General features: G+C 45.1%; 1 protein-coding gene across 1 annotated transcript in view; it reads left to right on the top strand.

Moving 5' to 3' along the window:
- adgrb3 (adhesion G protein-coupled receptor B3) overlaps positions 1–22,182 on the top strand; it is a 791,427-nt gene that overhangs the window by 357,591 nt on the left and 411,654 nt on the right. The window contains exon 6 of the mRNA XM_080191979.1: positions 20,005–20,169. Within this exon, the coding sequence (XP_080048105.1) occupies positions 20,005–20,169 (165 nt within the window). The remainder of the gene's footprint in view (positions 1–20,004; positions 20,170–22,182) is intronic.

Raw genomic sequence — 22,182 nt, 5'->3', positions numbered from 1 at the left:
AATAGCAAACAAATTAATAATGATTAGCTTTATCTATTCCTGTGATGTTGATTGAGGGATGAATGTTGGCCAAGAGACTCTTGGGATCTTCTGTATCCACCTGGGAGAGCCTCAGTTTAACTGAGATCTCATTTGAAAGAAAGCACCTCCAACAATGCAGCATTCCCTTAGTACTGGGGCAACAACCACAGTCATTTTGGCGAATTCCAGGAGCAGGTCTTGAACCCAGAAACTTGAAACTCAGACGCAAGCACCCTCCCAGCAGCTCATAAGTATAGATTAGGGTGACGTAGACAAGCTTAACCAGACAATGAATTCAGTACAGAAATGATATCACATTCCTCATTCACTGGTTATTTCTATTAACATTGATCCTTTGTAGTTGGCCTTCTTCTTAGCAAGAGGTAGCAGGGGTTGGGCATGGCAAATAGGCCATTTCCAGTTGGAGAAGGGTCAAGCTTGTTGGTGTGGGTCAGGAGACGCGTAGATCCCACTGCTGCTGCACAGAAACTTTGGGGTGGCAGAGTGGTTAGCACTGCTGCCTCACAGCGCCTGGGACCTGGGTTCAATCCCAGCTTTGGGTGACTACATGGAGTCTGCACGTTCTCCCCATGTCTGCATGGGTTTTCTCTGGTGCTCTGGTTTCCTCCCCCAGTGCAAAGGTGTGCAGGGTAGATGGGTTGGCTATCTTAATTGTCCATTAGTGTCTTAAGATATATAAATTAGGGGGGTTAGTGGGGTAAATATGTGGGGTTACAGGGATAGGGCTTGGATCAGATGTTCTTTCCAAGAGTCAGTGCAGAATTAATGGGCCAAATGGCCCCCTTCTGTTAGGGCATTGAAGAAGTTGGGAATTTATGTTGCAGTTGTATGGGATGTTTGTGAGTTGCACCTGAGGTATTGTGTTCAGTTTTGGTCACCGTGCTATAGGAAAGATCTTATTAAACTGGAGAGATTTACAAGGATTTTGCCAGGACTCAAGGGATTGAGTTATAGGGAGAGATTGGGCAGACTAGGACATTTTTCTTTTAAGTGTAGGAGACTGAGGGGTATTCATATAGAGATGTATAAGATCATGAGACGCATGCATAGGGTGAATGCACTCAGTCTTTTTTTCCTAGGGTTGGGGAATCGAGAACTAGAGGGCATAGGTTTAAGTTGAGAGGGGAAAGAATTAATGTGAATCAGAGGGGCAACTTTTTTTACACAGAGGGTGGCACATATGTGGAATGAGCTGCCAGAGGAAATGATTGAGGCAGAGACATTGACAATATTTAAGATACAGTTGGACAGATAGATGGATAGCAAAGGTTTAGAGGGATATGAGCAAAATTCAGGCAAATGGAGTTAGATGAGCTTTTTGGTCAGCATGTTCTAGTTTTGGCCAAAAGGCTTGTATCCATGCTATTGATTCTATTATTGAAAAGACTTGTGGAACAGAGTAGGGGAGTGCGACTATGCGATTTGTTTTTGAGTAAAGCCAGTACAAGGCAATGGGCTGAATGGCCTCCTTCTGGCTGTAATTCAATTTGTTTTATTTGCTTTAGAGGTATAGGAAAGTCCCTTAAAAGAACTTAGAATCCTAGAGCACCTTGTACAATCTCAGGAGGTTCAAAATATTTTTGAAGTGAGGCCATTGTTCCAATGTCGAGAATGGGCAGCAGCCAGTTTGTGCACATCAGGCTCCCACAAACAGCAATGTGATAATGACCAGATGATCTATTTTAGGCAATTGAAACAAAGTGCTGGAAAAACTCAGCAGATCTGGCAATATCTATGGCAAAAGGAACAGATTTAACATTTCGAGTCTAGTGTGACTCCTTGTTGGAACTGGAGAGAGGTAGAAATGTGATGGGTTTTGTGCTGTTGAAAAGGGGTGATGGGTCAGTGGAGCAAATGAGAAGACCAGGGATAGGTTAGAGTGCGGACAAGATAAAATGACAAAGTTTTCATGGGAGACAAGGCAATGGGAGTGGTTATGACAGTATTAAAGACACTATTTGTGTGTCCATTATCATTCCCTTTGCCTATATTTCATGACATCTTTGTCATTTTATCTCCCTCGTTCTCCCCGATCTTCTCATTTTCTCCACCTGCCCCTGCTCCCCTCTCCCTTATCGACAGCGTAAAACCCATTACATTTCTCCCCACCCTTCAGTTCTGGTGAAGAGTCATCCAGATTCAAAATGTTAACTCTATTTCTCTCTCCACAAGTGTTGCCAGATCTGCTGAGCTTTTCCAGCTCTTTCTGTTTTTGTTTCAAATCCCCAGCTTCTACAGTATTTTGCTTTGATACTAAACCATTTTAGGTGTTGGCTGAGAGATAAATAGGGGCCTGGAACAGCTTCCCTTCTCTTTTGTTGAAAGAGTACATGGATCTTTTATTTGAGTGGATTTGGTTGAGCATCACCTGAAAGGTGACACCTTCAACAGTGCAGCACTCCTTCTGTACCGCACTGGACTGTCGACCTAAATTCTGATGTGAAGATGCCGGTGTTGGACTGGGGTAAGCACAGTAAGAAGTCTCACAACACCAGGTTAAAGTCCAACAGGTTTATTTGGTAGCACGAGCCTTGTGCCAGCAAATAAACCTGTTGGACTTTAACCTGGTGTTGTGAGACTTCTTACTGTGCCTAAATTCTAACCAGTTGAATTTTTAACAACAACTGGCAACTTTCTTTCTAAGTAACTTATTCCTCTCTCTGGTGAAATTCATTTTATTGAGTGAAATTTGCGTTTGCTTTGCTGGTATTTCAAATCATTGGGTCAATTTTCACAGTAGTGGGGAATAACAGATGATTGGATCATCTGTAACTATGTTTAGCGAAAGCCCTCGAGATGTCTTGCACCTTTCATTGATGTTATGGTGGATGGATTGAGAGAATTTCTGTGTAAATTCAATCCATCAGCCTCTGGTCCCTAATCTACATGAAATAGGGTGACATAATGGCTAGCACTGCTGCCTCACAACGCCAGAGACCCAGTTTCGATTCCGGCTTTCGGTGACCGTGCCGAGTTTACCCTTAGTTAAAGGGTCAGTTCCAAGGGGACACAAGTTAGAAGTGAGGGGTGGAAAGTTTAGGGGGGATTTGAGGAGAAACCTTTTTTACCCAGAGGGTAATGGTGGTCTGGAATGCGCAGCCTGGGGGGCTGGTGGAGGTGGATGCCTCACATCCTTTAAAAAGTACCTGGGTGAGTACTTGGCATGCCCTAACATTCAGGGCCATGGGCCAAGTGCTGGCGAGTGGGGTTAGATGGGCAGGTCAGGGTATTTCATGCCTCAGTACAGATTTGATGAGCCGAAGGGCCTCTTCTGCATTGTAGTATTCTGTGATTCTGCTATTCTCATTACGTCTGGGTGGGTTTCCTCCTGGTGCTCCAGTTTCCTCCCACAGTCTGAAAGACGTGCTGGTTAGCTGCATTGGCCATGCTAAATTCTACCTCAGTGTACCTGAACTGACGCCGGAGTGTGGCGACTAGGGGATTTTCACATTTACTTCATTTCAGTATTAATGTAAGCCTACTTGTGACGCTAATAAATCAACTTGAACTCCAACCTTAGTTGCTGATCTATATGAAATAGGGTGGCATGATGGTTAACACTATTGCCTCACAATGCCAGGGACCCGGCTTCAATTCCGGCCTTGGGTGACTGTGCAAAGTTTACCATTAGTTGAAGGGTCAGTTACAAGGGGAACATAACTTAATAGTGAAGGTTTACGAGGGATTTGAGGAAAAATGTTTTTTACCCAGGGGGTGGTGGCAATCTTGGCCTGGGAGGTGAGTGGAGGTGGGATACCTCACATCCTTTAAAAAGTACCTGGATGAACGCTTGGCAGGGGACAGGATGAGAAAGAGTGTCTGGGTACGATAAACTGTCAGAGAGCCAGTGCAGACCTGATGGGCCATATGGTCTCCTTCTGCTCTGTAGGAATTCTATCATTCTGTGATATTATGACACAACCATCCCCTACTCTATGATTCCTTGGACGTAAGATAAGACGTCAATAGGTGGTGTGTGTAATAGGTGAAGAATTCGCTCATAGCAGCTTGATGCAACACTGTATTTCCAACGCTCCCAAAGATTTAATCCACTCATAATGCAAAAGTTTTGCTTTTGTTGCTTGTTTCGCTGCTCACCTTCAATTTAGTAAGCCTCACACTGGACTATTTCAGCAGATTTCCTGGTCTGCTGTGTGATGTGTAAAGTAGGTCACACTCACACTTGACCTGGAAGCTGCCAGCAATGTTCTGAGACAAGTTAACAGCACCGGTGGGAGCCTTGGTCAGACTACTGCTGCACTGTTCCATCCTCTAACTGCTTTGAGAGATGCAGCCTGCCCTGTGCTATGTTCCCTGCTGTTATGACAGTTTCTGTTTTGATCTCAGATTGGTGTTAATTAATCAAGCTGATTTATGCAATACAACAATAAACTGCATTTATTTCACTCCTTTGGTGTGCTAAAATGCTCCAAGATACTTCAAAGGAACAAATACTGAAAAATCATTTCATAGAACAGAACTTGAGCATTGCAGAAAAAAGAGACAAGTGCTGTCAAAGTTTTGCATCTTGCACTCATCAGGGCAGGTTGTAAAATATACTCAGAGTAAAAGGAACAACAATTTTTTGTTTTTATTATTGTGACAAGTAGGCTTACATTAACACTGCAATGAAGTTACTATGAAAATCCCTTCCACCACACTCCGGCTCCTGTTTGGGTATGCTGAGGAAGAATTTAGCATGGCCAATGCATCTAACCAGCACGTCTTTGGACTGTGGGACGAAACGAGAACACCCAGAGGAAGCCCATGCAGACACGGGGAGAGCGTGCAGATCCGCACAGACAGTGACTCAAGCCAGGAATTGAACCCAGGTCCCTGACACTGTGAGGCAGGAGTGCTAACCACTCTGCCACCATGCCACCCTATACTGCAGGTAAAGAGAATGTTGACTGGTTGTAAGGGGGTTCTGATTGGTTGAGGCATTGCCATGGAGAATGCAGCAGAGAACAGTTAACTGCCAAGTGATAAACATCAGGAACATGTCCCTTTTTTCAGTAATTATCAAACATAAATTTGACACCTAGCCACAGAATGAGATATTAAGGCAGGTGCCCAAACACTTGGTCAAAGAGGTAAGTTATAAGGCGCATATTGAAAGAAGAGAGAGAGAGAGAGATAGGAGGGAATTCCAGACCTTTGGGTCCAGGTAGATGAAAGCACGGCTACCAATGTTGGACCAATTAAAATCAGGGATACTCAAGGGGCCACAATTAGAGATGACAAATTATTGACAGGCTAGCAAAGTTTACTTAAACAAGGGCAGAGCAGGCCATGGATGGATTTGAAAACAAGGCTGAGAATTTTAAAATCAAGGCATTAGCAGACTGACAGCCAGTGTAAATCAGTAAACGCAAGGGTGATGGGTGAACGGAGACTTGGCAAGCAGAACTTTGAATGAGCTCGGCTTATGGACAAATTATGTATTGCAAAGTGCTGTGCAAATGATGCAAAATGGCACTTTCACAGTGCTTTCCAAGATTAAGACTTAAATACCTTCTAATATTCTGTTTGCAATGATTTCTTTCTAAATCAATGCCAAGTAACTACCTCAAATTGCACTGAGCACATTTTGAAAATGGCCTGTTATTACATTATTTATGAAGTGAACTGGCAACATCAAGTGGTAAGTATGGGTTCTGCACCAGGTTTAATGTTATTAGTGCAGAAGGAGGCCATTCAGCTTATCATGCCTCTGGCATCTCTCTGAAAAAGCACTCCAAATAGTCTCAGTTCACTGCGCTTCTGCCATAGTCCCACTGATTTTTATTTCCTTTTCCGCTATTTATCCAATTCCCTTTGAGAGATCCTACTGGATCTGCTTCCCCCATCCTTTCGGGTATCGTCTTCCAGATCACGGAAGGGTGGCACAGTGGTTAGCACTGCTGCCTCACAGCATCAGGAATTCGGTTTCAATTTCTGGCTTGGGTGGCTGTCCATGTGGAGGTTGTATGTTCTCCCTGTGCCTCCATGGGTTTCCTTCGGGTGCTCCAGTTTCCTCCCACACTCCAAAGATGTGCAGTTTTTTTTTATTGTTTATTTATTAGTGTCACAAGTAGGCTTGCATTAACATTGCAATGGGGTTACTATGAATGAAAACCATTGAGAGGATGAGTCAACTTGATGCCAGATTCAAATCAACCGATTTACAAAGATTTAAGGAGCAGGGATGATGATGGTTAAGCCAGTAGGTTTCATTTACTGAATCATTTAACCCATGTTCATTAATGCAGCGCTCACACAGTCAGGGCCATCAGATGCATCATAGAAAGCATTCTTTCCGGTTGTTTCTCAGCTTGGTACAGCCCCTGCTCTGTCCCTGACTGTAAGAAATGACAAAGGGCCATGAACATAGCCCAGTCCATCACTCAAACTAGTCTCCCATCCATTGACACTGTCTACCCTTCTCACTGCCTTGGAAAAGCAGCCAGCATAATTAGGGACTCCACATCCCCCAAACATACTCTCTTTCACCTTCTTCCATCAGGAAAAGAAAGCAAAAGTCTAAGGTCATGTACCAACTGACTTAAAAATAGCTTCTTCCCTGCTGCTGTTAGACTTATTAATGGACCTCCCTCTCATTAAGTTGACCTTTCTCTACACCCTTCTCAATGTATGGTATGCTTCATATAGCACGCAAGGAACAGTACTTTTCACTGTATATGAATACATGAGACAACAATAAAGTACATCAAATCAAATCAAAATCTGTTCAGAACCCAACACTTGGAACAAATTGACTTTCCACAAGATCGGTAGAGCTGAACAAAAGACAACAACTTGCATTTATTTAGTGCCTCTAACATTGCAACTTGTCTCAAAGTGCTTTTTGACTTACAAGGTACATGAAGAGATATTATGACAGATAACCAAAAGTTTAGTTAAAAAAAACATTAAAAATTTATTCAAGGCTGTTGCTGGCTAGGCCAACCTTTATTGCCCATTCCTAATTGCCGTTGAGAAGGTGGTGGTGAGCTGCCTTCCTGAACCGCTGCTGTGCATGTGGTGTAAGTACATGCACAAGGCTGTTAGGGAGGGAGTGCCAGGATCTTAAGTAGATTATCAAAGAGGAAACAGGGCTAGAGAGATGAAAGATTTTTGGAAAGGAATTCCAGAGTTTAGAGCCCAGGTAGGTGACGGAAATCGAGGATGCTCAAAGGGACCGAATTTGAAAGTTGCAGAGATCTCGGAAGATTGTAGGAAACAAGGAAAAGAAATGCATCGTTCCAGCGTGGCACTTTGTAGCCTGATCATGACAGAGAAATAGAGATTTCACGAGGATCACTCATCTGTCGATTCTTTCAAGGATAGACCAATTATATGTTAAAACCTTCTTCCATTTTCTTGATGCGAGTGGCGCCTTCATTTGCATGCTGAGCACTTTGCACCTCTTAAAACATCAAAAACTATGAATACACAGCATGGGAGAATCAGGAATGGAGGTCAATGCTCCCAATTTGTGTTGTACCCAATTTCCTGGCTATTAAAGTTAATCGCTGTTTGATGTGTGGCAACACCAGATAATTGCAAAAGCACACGGCAGAATCCTACAGGAGGCAGACGTTTGTCGATTAACCCTTTCTGTGCCATAACAATAATGCAGGACAAGCCTTCATTAAATCCTTATTCCGAAGGAGGACAAAGTCATTCCAAGGTCCCTGAATGAGCCAGTTTTCAATATTCTAAAAGCTTGACCTGAATTCTATTACAATAAAGCAACAAAACAGATTTCTAGCTGTGTTAACATTCTAAAGTGATCCTTTAAACGTTGCAATGCAAACAAACAATTTTCTGAAACATTCCTTTTTTTTCTTTAAACTGTTTGTAAATGTTGCCATCTAAGTTTTCTGTGCCTCCAACAATTTTAAGATTCAGATCTGTCCCAGTAGCATGTACCTCTATGGAATAATCCGCAATTAGCACAACAGAGATTAGTCAGTCATTGACATTAATCACAAAACGGAACTTTTTAGCTTCACCTTATGCCAAGCAACTGTTCAATCCATGGCACTAAGATTAGCCAGGTTGAGTTAGTGGCCCGGGCTCCCATGGTGATAACTTGTCAATCGTGTGGGCAGCCACTCAAAGGGGAGTGTTTGTAAAAAAAATTTGTTCAGTCCTCCTGGGGGGCTGGGGATGGGACGGGGGTAGAGGTGTTGGTTTAGATTGCTTTCCTTGCTGCTGGAGAGTCATAGAGGTTTACAGCATGGAAACAGGCCCTTCGGCCCAACTTGTCCATGCTGCCCAGTTTTTACCATTAAACTAATGCCAATTTCCCGCATTTGGCCCATATCCCTCTATACCAATCTTACCCATGTAACTGTCTAAATGCTTTTTAAAGGATAAAATTGTACCTGCCTCTAATAAAACCTCTGGCAACTCATTCTAGGTACTCACCATCTTCTGTGTGAAAAAATTGCCCTTCTGGATCCTTTTGTATCGCTCTTCTGTCACCTTAAGTCTCTTCCCTCTAGTTTTAGATTTCCCTACCTTTGGAAAAGATGTTGACTATCTACCTGATCTATACCCTTCGTTATTTTATAGACCTCTATAAGATCACTCTGTCTCTCCAGTGGAATAAAGTCCCAGACTATCCAGCCTTCCCTTATAACTCAAGCCATCAAATCCCGGTCGCATCCTGGTAAATCTTTTCTGCACTCTTTCTAGCTTAATAATATCTTTTCTATAATAGGGTGACCAGAACTATACACAGCATTCCAAGTGTGGCCTCACCAATGTTTTGCACAACTTCAACAAGACGTCCCAACTCCTGTATTCAGTGTTCTGACCAATGAAACCAAATATGCTGAATGCCTTCTTCACCACCCTGTCCACCTGTGACTTCACTTTGAAGGAGCTATGAACCAGTACCCCTAGATTTCTTTGTCAATAACTCTCCTCAGTGCCTTACCATTAACTGAGTAAGTCCTGCTCTGGTTTGATCGACCAAAATGCCTCACATTTATCTAAATTAAGCTTCATCTGCCATTCATCAACCTACTGGCCCAAAGAACAAAGAAAATTACAGCACATGAACAGGCCTTTCGGCCCTCCAAGCCTGCACCGACCATGCTATCCCTCTTAACCAAAACCCCCTATCCTTCCAGGACCATACCCCTCTATTCCCATTCTATTCATGTACTTGTCAAGAAGACACTTAAAAGTTACTACCGTATCCACTACCTCCCCCAGTTGATCAAAATCCTACTGCAATCCTTTCTTCACTGTCAACTATGCCTCCAATCTTGGTGTCATTTTCAAAATTACTAACCATGCCTCCCAAATTCTCATCCAAATCATAAATATAAATGACAAATAACAGAGCACCCAGCACCGATCTCTGAGGCACACCGCTGGTCACGGGCCCCCAGTTTGACAAACAACCCTCTATAACCGCCCTCTGTCTTCTGTCGTCAAGACAATTTTGGACAAGATCAGTCATTCTGAAAAGTTTACCCAACTGTCCTGGTATTGAAGTGAGTGGAATGAGAATCATAGAACGATGCTGCATAGATAGATCCAAGTTTTGAAAATTCATTTGTGGGACATGGGTGTCACTGGCTAGGCCAGCATTTGTTGCCCATCCCTAGTTGCCCTTGGGAAGGTAGGTGATTTGCCATCTTGAACAACTGAGTGGCTTGCTGAGCCATTTAAGAGAGCAGTTGAGAGTCAATCACGTCGCTGTGGCTCTGGACCCATTCTGCCTATGTAGGAACATTATAGCTCTAGACAGAGCAGTGGCTCTGTATAGTTCTTTGAAGGAACTATACAGAGGCGACAAAGTGGTTAGTCCTGCTGCCTCATAGCATCAGATCTAGGTTCAATTCCCAGCTTAAGTCACTGTCTGTATGGAGTTCACACATTCTGCGTGGGTTTCCTCCGGGTGCTCTGGTTTCTTCCCACAATGTGAAAGATGCGCTGGTTAGGTGCACTGGCCATGTTAAATTCTCCCTCAATGTATCCGAACAGGCAACGAGAGGACTTAATTGCAGTGTTAATGTAAGTCTACTTGTGACACCTAATAATAAATGAACTTCCAATTAGTTCCACTCTGTCCTTCATAGCAGTAAAACTGTTCTTTTCCCAGCATCTATCCAATTCCTTTTTCCCTTCCAATGGTCCACTCCTCACCTGTTCTGATTCCCCTGGCAGGCAGGGTGGTAAAATTCTGGCCAATGTCTTTCCTTGTTCTTCTGGATTGCCCAGGGCTGGGTTGCAACTGAGTTCATGAACATCATGGCTTGAAGCATGCAATTAGGGCAATTAAGAAGACACTAAGGAATGATTTTACACTCTAACTTCTGGCATTTTGAACTTTCCCAATTCTAACTGCTCCACCATTAGTGTCTGCGCATTTAGCTCGCCTCCACCAGCTGTCTAGTGTCATTTACAATGTTCCTGTGAAGCAACTTGGGACATTTCTTTATGTTAAAGGCTTTCTATAAATACAAGTTGTTTTAGCAGCAATAGCTCTTCCCCAGTGGCAAAAATGTCATATACTGTGTCGGCAATGCAACAAGATAAAGAAAGTGAGTGCATAGCAAGAAGTCATTGAAAGCTCAAGCTGCCATCATTAGTGTACATTAACAGGGAAACTGCTAATCAGTGGGTCAGGCACAGTGCGAGGCTAGAATCAACAGAATAAACTGCTCACAGAAAGGATTTTGGATAGCCTGCAACTTGATGCTGTCCCATTGAAATCAGTTGAAGAGCTAAATGCCTTTAAATCTGTGTCTCTACAGTAGTGGGGGGCACTACTGATGGGGAAAGATCAGTGCTCCACAAGTTTAGCATCCACAACAACAGGGGCAGCAAGCATCACATCACAAGATAGGGAGTCTCCAGGTACAGCAGAGGGGAAGAGCCTCAGTCAGAAGAAGACACTGCCACGTGTACGAGAATCATAGAACCCTACAGTGCAAAACAAGGCCATTCAGCTCATCAAGTATGCACTGACCACAATCTCACTAAGGCCCTATTCTCATTTACAAATTAAGGGTGCAGAGGAGGTTTACCAGGATGTTGCCTGGTATGGTGGGAAGGTCTTATGAGGAAAGGCTGAGGGACTTGAGGTTATTTTCATTAGAGAGAAGAAGGTTACGAGGTGACCTAATTGAGGTATACAAGATGATCAAAGGATTGGATAGGGTGGACAGTGAGAGCCTTTTACCTCAGATGGTGATGGTTAACACAAGGGGACATAGCTTTAAATTAAGGGGTGGTAATTATAGGACGGATGTCAGAGGTAGGTTCTTTACTGAGGGGGTAGTAAGGGTGTGGAATGCCCTGCCTGCAGCAGTTGTGGACTCGCCAACTTTAAGGGCATTCAAATGGTCAGTGGATAGGCATACGGATAACATTAGAATAGTTTAGGTTAGAGGGTCATTAGATTGGTTCCACTGGTCGGCACAATATCGAGGGCCGAAGGGCCTGTACTGCGCTGTTATGTTCTATAACCCCACATATTTACCCTAGCTAGTTCCCCTGACACTAAGAGGCAATTCAGCACGGTCAATCTACCTAACCCACACATCTTTGGACTGTGCGAGGAAACCGGAGGAACCCCAAGCAGACATGGGGAGAATGTGCAGACTCCGCACAGACAGTGACCCAAGCCAGGAATCAAACCTAGGTCCCTGGCGCTGTGAGGCAGCAGTACTAACCACTGTGCCAGCATGCCAAGATCTACAGGACAAAGGACCTCAACCTGGGGCAACATGTTGGCACAGTGGTTACAATGCCAACTCACAGCATCAGGGACCTGGGTTTGTTTACTGCCTTGATTGACTGCCTGTGTGGAGAACTGTTTGGATGTCTCCTGGATCATGAGGCCTATCATTTCACCCACCCCACTCCACTAACGCCACCTCACCCACCTCTGCGAAAAAGAAAACTGCCAGCTGGCACCAGTGCATAATGATGTGGAGATGCTGGCGTTGGACTGGGGTAAACACAGTAAGAAGTCTCTCAACACCAGGTTTAAGTCCAACCGATTTATTTGATTGTAAACTCACAAGCTTTCGGGGGTTTGCCCCTTCGTCAGGTGAGTGGAGAGTTCTGGCCTTAGACAGAGCATATAACAGCACAGACGGTTTACAGATTACTGATTGGAATCCGAATCTTTACACCTGACCTGCTATTCAAAGAGGCCAACAATGTGAGTGGAAGGAGCATTAAGCCCCAGGTTAAAGAGATGTGTATTGTCTCCAGACAGGACAGTAAGTGAGGTTTAGCAAACCCAGGCAAGTCATGGGGTTTACAGATAGCAGAGACTGATAGCCAAGTTCCGCACACATGAGGACGGCCTCAACTGGGATCTTGGGTTCATGTCGCGCTATCTGTAACCCCCATAACTTGCCTGGGTTTGCAAAACCTCACTTACTGTACTGTCTGGAGACAATACACATCTCCTTAACCTGGGGCTTAATGCTCCTTCCACTCACATTGTTGGCCACTTTAAGACTTGAATAGCAGGTTAGGTGTAAAGATTCGCATTCTAATCAGTAATCTGTAAACTGTCTGTGCTGTTATATGCTCTGTCTGAGGCCAGAACTCTCCATTCACCTGACAAAGGGGCAAACCCCGAAAGCTTGTGCGTTTACTATCAAATAAATCGGCTGGACGTCTACCAGTGTATAATCCCAGTCCAGATGCGGATGAGATGTTTATTCAGGTACTTCCACAGCTCTGAGTTTGCCCTTATGTACAGAGTGGCAAGGGTTTCCCAGGTAGTGGCGATGTGCTTGCACGGACGACAACTTGGCACTTCAAATAACTGGTGCCAGAGGATGTTGCGGAGTGCCCGTCTTCCTTGGAAGAGGAACAGGAGTAAGCCATTCAGCCCATCAAATTTGTACCATCATCAAAACAGATCATGGCTGATCACCTGCCTCTTGGAACATTTTCCCCACCATAATCCATATTCCTTGATATCATTAATATCCAGAAATCTACTGATCCTAATAATCCAGCTTTCACAGCCCTTTTAAAGGTTCACCACCGTCTCAGCAAAGAACTTCCACCTTAGTTTTCATAGAAATCATTGAATCCGTACAGTGCAGAAGGAGGCCATTCGGCCCATCAGACATGCACTGACCACAATCCCACCCAGGCCCGATCCCCATAACCCGGTGTATTTACTCTGCTAGTGCCTTTGCCACTAAGGGGCAATTTATCATGGTCAATGCACCTAACCTGCACATCTTTTGGAGTATGGGAGGATCTGGAGCACCCGGAAGAAACCCCCGCAGATACGGGGAGAAAGTGCAGATTCCGCACAGACAGTGACCCAAGCCGGGATTCGAACCCAGTTCACTGGAGCTGTGAGGCAACAGTGCTAATCACTGTGTCACCATGCTGCCCGACTTGCTCTTAAATGACCTATCTTATTCCTATGTTCAAGACTCTTCAACCAGGGGAAACATCCGATCCTCACCGACCCTGAGACACCCTGGAATGATTTTGTAAATTTCAATGAGCTTTCCTCTTATTCTTCGAAACTTCGAACTGCCACTGCAGGGATTAGTCTGCTGACCTTCCTTGCTGGCAAATTTATTCCTCCTTAGATAAGGTGACCAAAACTGTGCACAATGCTCCCAGATTTGGGAGCGCCACGGTAGTACAGTGGTTAGCACTGCTGCTTCACAGCTCCAGGGACCTGGGTTCAATTCCTGGCTCTGTTTGCACATTCTCCTCGTGTCTGCGTGGGTTTCCTCCGGTTTCCTCCCACAGTCGAAAGGTGTGCAGGTTAGGTTGATTGGCCATGCTAAAATTGTCCCTTAGTGTCCTGGGATGCATAGGTTAGAGGGTAAAATATGTAGGGATATGGGGGTAGGGCCTGGGTGGGATTGTGTTTGGTGCAGACTCGATGGGCCGAAGGGCCTCTTTCTGCACTGTAGGGATCTATGTTCTATGATTCAGATTCTGTCTCACCAGCAAGTAGAGGGCCCAGAGGAACATGAACACCTAGAGGTGCCCAAAATAGATTGCACTTTTTATTATGCATCGTTACTGACATTGTAAAGTCTGAATGCAGACTGCGTCAATCACCACGGAAACGAAAACCAGCCTAGTCACTGTTACCATCCCTTTCCAAAGAATGTTTACTCGCATGTATTATCATTGCATTCTCAAGTCCTCTGCTACAGTACAATGTCTATATTCCTGATTAGCTGGTGGCTGCCAAAACCTTACTGGGTGGTGGAGGAAAGGAGACATGTGTTGCCTGAAGAAATAAAGAGGGTATAATTATAACTTTAATGAGCTTGTTTAGGTCAATTATGTTATAGTATCAACTCACAGAGCACAACATTAATCTTCTGCTTGTTGTGGAATTTCCAAATTGCACACACAACGAGGAAATATTTTGCTGCATGTTTTCAAAATATTCATTCATGAGGCGCGTGCATCACTGACTAGGTCACCGTTTATTGCCTTTCTCGAATTCTCACCTTGAGAAGGTGGTGGTGAGCCGCCTTCTTGAACCGCTGCAGTCCCTTAGGTGTGGGTACACCCACAGTGCTGTTAGGGAAGGAGTCCCAAGATTTTGACCCAACCACAGTGAAGAAACCGCCACATACTTCCAAGTCAGGATGGTGAGTTACTCGGATGGGAACTTCCAGGTGGTTATTTTCCCAAGTATCTGCTGCCCTTGTCCTTCTAGATGGTAGTGCTGGTAGGGTTTGGCAAGTGGTCTCGAAGCAGACTTGATGAGTGCCTGCAGTGCATCTTGTAAATGGTACACACGGCTGCCACTGTTCATCAATGGTAGAGGGAGTGAACTTTTATGGATTGGGTGCCAATCGAGTGGGCTGCTTTGTCCTGGATGTTACTGAGCTTTGAGTTTTGTTGCAGCTACACTCATCCAGGCAAGTGAAGAGTATTCCGTCACACTCCTGACCTATGCTTTGCACATTGTGAACAGGCTTTAGGGATCAGTTACTCACTGCAGAATTCCTAGCCTCTGACCTGCTCTGGTAGCTGCAGTATTTATATGGCTAGTCCAGTTCAGTTTCCGGTCATTGGTAACCCCCAGGATAGTGGTGGATTCAGAGGTGATAATGCCATTGAACGTCAAGGGCCTATGGATAGATTCTGTCTTGTTGGAGATAGTCATTTCCAGGCACTTGTGTGGTGCGAACATTAGAACGTAGAACATAGAACACTACAGCACAAACAGGCCCTTCGGCCCACAAGTTGCGCCGATCATATCCATACCTATCAGGCCTATCTATAACTCTCAATCCCACTAAATCCCATGTACTCATCCAGAAGTCTCTTAAAAAACCCCAGCGAGTTCGCCTCTACCACCACTAACAGCAGCCTATTCCACTCACTCACCACCCTCTGAGTGAAAAACTTACCCCTAACATCTCTGTACCTACTCCCCAGCACCTTAAACCTGTGTCCTCTCGTGGCGACCATTTCAGCCCTGGGAAATAGCCTCTGAGAATCCACCCTATCTTTACCTCTCAACATTTTATAAACTTCTATCAGGTCACCTCTCAATCTTCGTCTCTCCAGGGAGAAGAGTCCCAGCTCCCTCAACCTATCATCATAAGGCGTGCCTCCCAATCCAGGCAACATCCTTGTAAATCTCCTCTGCATCCTCTCAATAGCTTCCACATCCTTCCTGTAGTGAGACAACCAGAACTGCACACAGTATTCCAAGTGGGGTCTGACAAGGGTCTTTTAAAGCTGCAGCATTACTTCCCAACTCCTAAACTCAGTCCCTTGATTAATGAAGGCTAGCACACCATACACCTTCTTGAGCACATCCTCCACCTGCGAGGCCGATTACTGCCAGTTGTCAGCCCAAGCCTGGATGTTGTTCCGATCTTGCTGCATATGGACATAGACCTCATTATATCTACTTCCAGTGAATAGAGGCTTATGTAGATCAGAAGCACGAACATTCATCTTCAGTGCTAGGAGAGGCTGTACTGGAGGGAACTACAGCCTCATTCTAACCAGTGACTGGAATTATTGCTAACACTGAGACTCTAATGCTGCTCCTCCAATGGGTAACAGAGTCCAGCTCTGATTGGAAAAGAACCATTCGGAAGTATGGTTACCTGTTTCTGATTATTGCTTGGCGACAGAGACAACAGCTTGCATTCAGGCTTATCACAGTAAAATGTCCCAAGGTCCTTTGTAGGGACATTATTGGACAACATTTGACACCCAATCTAGAAAGGGAGATCTTCAGAGTGGGGTCCCTATTACTTGGTCAAAGGGGCAAGATTTAAGAAGCATTTTAAGGGAGGAATTATGAGCCAGGAGGCGGAGAGATTCCGGGTGGGAATTGCAAAGCCTAGAGCCCAGGCCAGAGGCATGGTTGTCATTGGTGGAGAGATTTAAATCGGTCACGTGCAAGAGGTGAGAGGAGGAGGAGTGCAGCCATCTCAGAGGGGAGTGGGACTGGAGGAGATAAGGAGGAGCAAGGCCATGGAGGGATTTCATAAGAACATAAGAAATAGGAGCAGGAGTAGGCCATCCAGCCCTTCGAGCCTGCCCCGCCATTCAATAAGATCATGGCTGATCTGAAGTGGCTCAGTTCCACTTTCCCGCTCTCTCCCCATAACCCTTAATCCCCTTGCCTACCAAAAACCTATCTACCCGTGACTTAAAAATATTTAGCGAGGCAGCCTCCACCACTTCAACGGGCAGAGAATTCCAGAGATTCACCACCCTTTGAGTGAAGAAGTTCCTCCTCAACTCTGTTCTAAACCGCCCCCCCTTTATCTTGAGGCTGTGCCCTCTAGTCCTGCTGTCTTTTCTGAGCGGGAGGAACGTCTCAACCTCTACCCTATCCATCCCTTTCATCATCTTATACGTCTCAATGAGATCCCCCCTCATCCTTCTAAACTCCAACGAGTACAAGCCCAGTCTATTCAGCCTCTCTTCATAGTTCAACCCCCTCAACTCCGGTATCAGCCTAGTAAACCTCCTCTGCACTCCCTCCAAGGCCAAAATATCCTTGCGCAAGTGCGGTGACCAAAACTGCACACAGTACTCCAGATGCGGCTTCACCAGTGCCCTGTACATTTTCAGCAAGACCTCCCTTTTATATTCAATCCCCCTCGCTATGAAGGCCAGCATCCCATGTGCCTTCCTGACCACCTGCTGCACCTGTAGGCTGGGTTTTTGTGACTCATGCACAAGGACCCCGAGGTCCCGCTGCACCGTAGTATGCTGTAGCTTTTCGCCCTGTAAGTAGTAGTCCTTCCTACTATTCTTCCTACCAAAGTGGATAACCTCACACTTGCCAACATTGTATTTCAAACAGGTGAAAGCTTTCAGACTCCATTTGCGAAGGTGATGTATTCAACAGGATTACTCCTGGCTATGGTGATGGCAAACACATTGAATACACTCACTACACAGGTAGAAGGACTTTGCTCAGTAACTAATAACCAGAATGACAGTGCTTATAGTGGAATACCAGCCCAGCATGAATTGCCAGAAATTAAAACCACAGAATGGTTGCTGTGCACGAGTCCATTCAATCTATCGTTTTCATGCAGAGCAATCCAGCTAGTCCCACCCACCCGCCGTCTCATAGAGATCATAGAATCCTACAGTGCAGAAGGAGGCCCTTCGACCCATCGAGTCTGCACCGAACACAATCCCACCCAGGTCCTACCCCCATATCCCTACATATTGTACCCACTAATCCCTCTAATCTACGCATCCCTCGACACTAAGGGGCAATTTCTTAGCATGGCTAATCAACCTAACCCGCACATCTTTGGACTGTGGGAGGAAACTGGAGTACCCGGAGGAAACCCACGCAGACACGAGGAGAATGTGCAAACTCCATACAGACAGCAACCCGAGCCGGGAATCGAACCCAGGACCCTGGAGCTGTGAAGTAGCAGTGCTAACCACTGTGCTACCGTGCCATCTCCTCGTAGCCCTGCAAATGTTTCCTTTCCAGATAATAATCCAGTTCTGTTTTTGAAGCCAGGATTGAATAAGCCTCCTTCACACTCTCAAGCAGCACACTCTGCATCCAAACCACGCGCTGTGTAAAAATGTTTCTCATTGTGTCCCCAGAGTGGCATAGTGGTTAGGCATTGCTGACTCACAGTGCCAGGGACCCAGGTTCGATTCCTGGCTTGGGCTACTGTCTGTGTGGAGTCTGCATGTTCTCCCCATGTCTGCGTGGGTTTCCTCTGGGTGGTCCGGTTTCCTCCCACAGTCTGAAAGATAGGTGCAATGGCCATGTTAAATTCTCCCTCAATTTACCCGAATAGGTGCCAGGGTGTGGCGACCTGGGGATTTTCACAGTAACTTCATTGCAGTGTGAATGTAAGCCTACTTGTGACACTAATTTTAAAAAAAAAATTTAAGATGGTGCTAGAGCAAGGTGACTTCTTGTGAGCTGTCTCCAGCATTCTCTCTAGTTCTATCATTTACTCTCATTTTCCTTCTCCCCATGTACTCTATGAACAGTGTACTTTATATAGTGCGCAAGAAACAATACTTTTCATTGTATCCCAATACGTGTGATAATAATAAAGCAAATTAAATTGCTTCTTTTGCCTATCACCTTAAATCGCTGTCCTCCGATTCTCAATCCTTCTCCTCCCTACTCTGTTCCCCTCAGGATTTTGAACAGCTCTCCTCAATCTTCTCTTCTCCAAGGGAAACAGTCCCATCTTCTCCAATCTATCCATGCAACTGAAATTAGTATGAGAAGGACAAGTCACTGAATCACAAAGAGGCCCTTCGAGTCTACACCGATGCATGAAAGATCCTGACTTGTCCACCTAATCCTATTTGCCAGCACTTGGCCCATAGCCTTGAAAAGTTATGATGTGCCAAGTGTTCATCAAGATACTTTCTAAAGGATGTGAGGCAATCACCTCTACCACCCTCCCAGACAGCGCATTCCAGACTGTCACCACCCTTTGGATAAAACAGTTTTTTCTCAAATACCCCTCTAAACCTCCTATCCCTCATTTTTAACTCGTGTCCCCTCACAACTGACCCTTCAACTAAGAGGAACAGCTGCTCCCTATACACCCTTTCCATGCCTCTCATAATTTTGAACATCCCAATCAGGTCGCCCCTCAGTCTTCTCTATTCCAACGAAAACAATCCAAGCAACATCCTGTTGAATCTCCTCTGCACCCACTCCAGTGTAGACACATCCTTCCGATAATGTGGCAACCAGAACTGCACACACTACTCCAGCTGTGGCTTCATGGGTCAAAAAGAATACTGAACAAAGCTAAAATCAACAGTATTGATGGGACTTTTTTTTTTATTCATTCGTGAGACATTGGCATCACTGCCTGGCCAGCATTAGAACGGAGTTGAGGAGGAGCTTCTTCGCTCAAAGGGTGGTGAATCCCTGGAATTCTCTACCCATTGAAGTGGTGGAGGCTACCTCGTTGAATATATTTAAGCCACGGGTAGATAGGTTTCTGATAGACAGGGGAATTAAGGATTATGGGGAGAAAGCGGGAAAGTGGAACTGATCCACTTCAGATCAGCCATGATCTTATTGAATGGCGGAGCAGGCTCGAAGGGCTAGATGGCCTACTCCTGCTCCTATTTCTTATGTTCTTATTTATTGCCCATCCCTAGATGCCCTTTTGAGGGCAGTTGAGAGTCAACCATATTGGTATGGCTCTGGAGTCACGTGTAGGCCAGACCAGGTAAGGATGGCAGATTCCCTTCCCCAAAGGACATTAGTGAACCAGATGGGTTTTTCTGACAATCGACAATGGTTTTGTGGTCATCAGTAGATCCTTAATTCCAGATATTTTTTATTGAGTTCAAATTCCATTTGCTGTGGTTCCCCAGAACATTAGCTGAGTTTCTGAATGAATAGTCTAGCGATAACACCACTAAGACCGTTGCCTCCCTCCGACTAACTGGCAGCCAATTGGTTGAAAGTGTATTTTTTTTTATGTATCCCTGTACTTTCTGCAGTGGATGGACAGTGGAAGGAATGGAGTCCCTGGACAGATTGCTCAGTGACATGCTCCAATGGGACACAGCAGCGAACCCGGCAGTGTACTGCCGCCGCCCACGGTGGCTCAGAGTGCAGAGGGCACTGGGCTGAGAGCAGAGAATGCTTTAACTCCGACTGTACAGGTACGTGTGTTTAGTCTGCTCCGTCTCCAGTGGGAACTGACAGAGGGTGAGAACTCGGGCAATTGTTTTGTTGGGCCGGGAGGGGACGGGTGGAGGGAGTTTGGTTTGGCAGGTTTCTGAAGAACGAGAAAAAACAGAGCAAAGGAGAACCGCAGCGTGACTTTACAGTTTACAATAATAGATTGAAAATGCACGCAGTTTTCCTTGGGGAAATGTGACCTGCAGTAAACTGAAGCAAATTCAGACGTACCGTTGATGGTACTGAACTACACAGTGTAGTTTAACACGTGCCCAGCAGAGGGCGAGCTGTTCTGAAGGCAGATTCTCAAAATGGTGAAACGATACCCTGGCAGGACTGTAACAGGCAGCGGAATCGTTCAAAGCAAAATGTATTACCAATGTTATCATTTCCTACATCCAGCACACAGAAAAATCTAACAGACTGCTTTTTTGTTTGAAAGGAAGGGGTTTTTTTTCTGCTAATGCATTTAACTCATTCCTGTACACAACAATTGTCAATGCAGAATAGAATTATGAATATAGCCCAATAGTTTATTAGACTGAATATTTAAACAGGGAGGTTGAGATAATCATGATTGCATTTTTAAAGTCCAGTGACAAATCTGGGAGGGAAACTAATCAGGTATCACAGGGATACTGTATACATAGTGTATCAATTGAGAATGATGTCATAAAAACTGGAAATGAGCACATCTGTCTGCATCGCGGTGACACTGGGGCACATCTGTCTAAACAGCAGTGACGCGGGGGAACATGTGTCTGCAGTACAGTGACACTGTGGCACATCTGTCTGCATTGCAAAGAGACTAGGAAACATCTGTCTGCAGAGCAGTGACACTGGGGCACATCTGTCTAAACTGCAGTGAGATTGGGAAGCATCTGTCTGCATTGCAGTGAGATTGTAGCACTTCTGTCCACATTTCAGTGAGGCTGCGGCACATCTGTCCACATTGCAGTAAGACTGTGGCACATCTGTCTACATTGCAGTGAGACTGCGGCATGTCTGCATTGCAGTCAGAATGGGGCACATCTGTTTACAATGCTTGTTGACAAGGTGCATCTGTCTGCACTGCAGTGAGACTGTGGCATATCTGTCTGCACTGCTTGGAGACAGGGGCGCCTCTGTTTGCATTGTTGGGAGAGTGCTTACATCTGTCCAGTCAGCTAGAACACCAAGGTTCACATGTCCAGTCTGCAAAGAGGCTTGGGCACATCTGCCCATGTGACACAGACACATTTGTTTAGACTGCTGCCAAAAAGATACCACTCCAACACAGGGGAACATGTAGCTAGACTTTTAAGTGACCTGGGGACATCTGGCTAGACTGCGAATCAACTAGGGTGCATCCGTTTAGACTGCTGAGAGATGGGAACATTTGGCTAGACTTCTCAGACCCTGGGAAACATCTGTCTAGACTGCTGAGAAATGGGGAACATCTGTCAAAACTGCTGGAAAAACCATGGACTATCAGTCATACATCAGGGAGCCACAGGGATAGCTGCCTGGATGGCCAAGGAACTTTTCAGAGGCAACAGTAGCTTAACAGAAACTTTAGCAAATGTCTGTATTTATGTTGTCTTCTTCCTGCTGTGTAATTGCAATGTCTCTGGTTGCAAGTTCCTTTGTACTAATGTTAAACATATCCTTCCTAAGCAGTCTGTAAGTCGTTCACAGTGATCGATTTAATTTGGTATTGGCACACTTCAATCTGTCTCATTTATCTTGCCTGCTTCATCCTTACGTCACTTTAACTTTACCCACTTCTCTCTCTGACCTATGTACCTTCTTCCAAATGGTTTGAGTACCACAGACCTGATGGCCTAGTATTAACAGACGTTGCACGTTACTGGAAGTAGCCTCTCTGTAGCATGTGATTGGTCTTATTAAAACTCTTCCTTGTCATGCACGCAAACACAGAAACAAAGCAAATAGGAACAGAAGTGGACCCTTCGAGCCTGCTCCACCATTCATTATGATCATGGGTGATCCCA

This window comes from Carcharhinus amblyrhynchos, chromosome 7, assembly GCF_965287045.1.
Source record: "Carcharhinus amblyrhynchos chromosome 7, sCarAmb.v2.hapA, whole genome shotgun sequence".
NCBI classification, from domain to species: domain Eukaryota; kingdom Metazoa; phylum Chordata; class Chondrichthyes; order Carcharhiniformes; family Carcharhinidae; genus Carcharhinus; species Carcharhinus amblyrhynchos.
The sequence above is the reverse complement of the archived record's forward strand: the minus strand, read 5'-3'. Positions and strand labels throughout refer to the sequence as shown.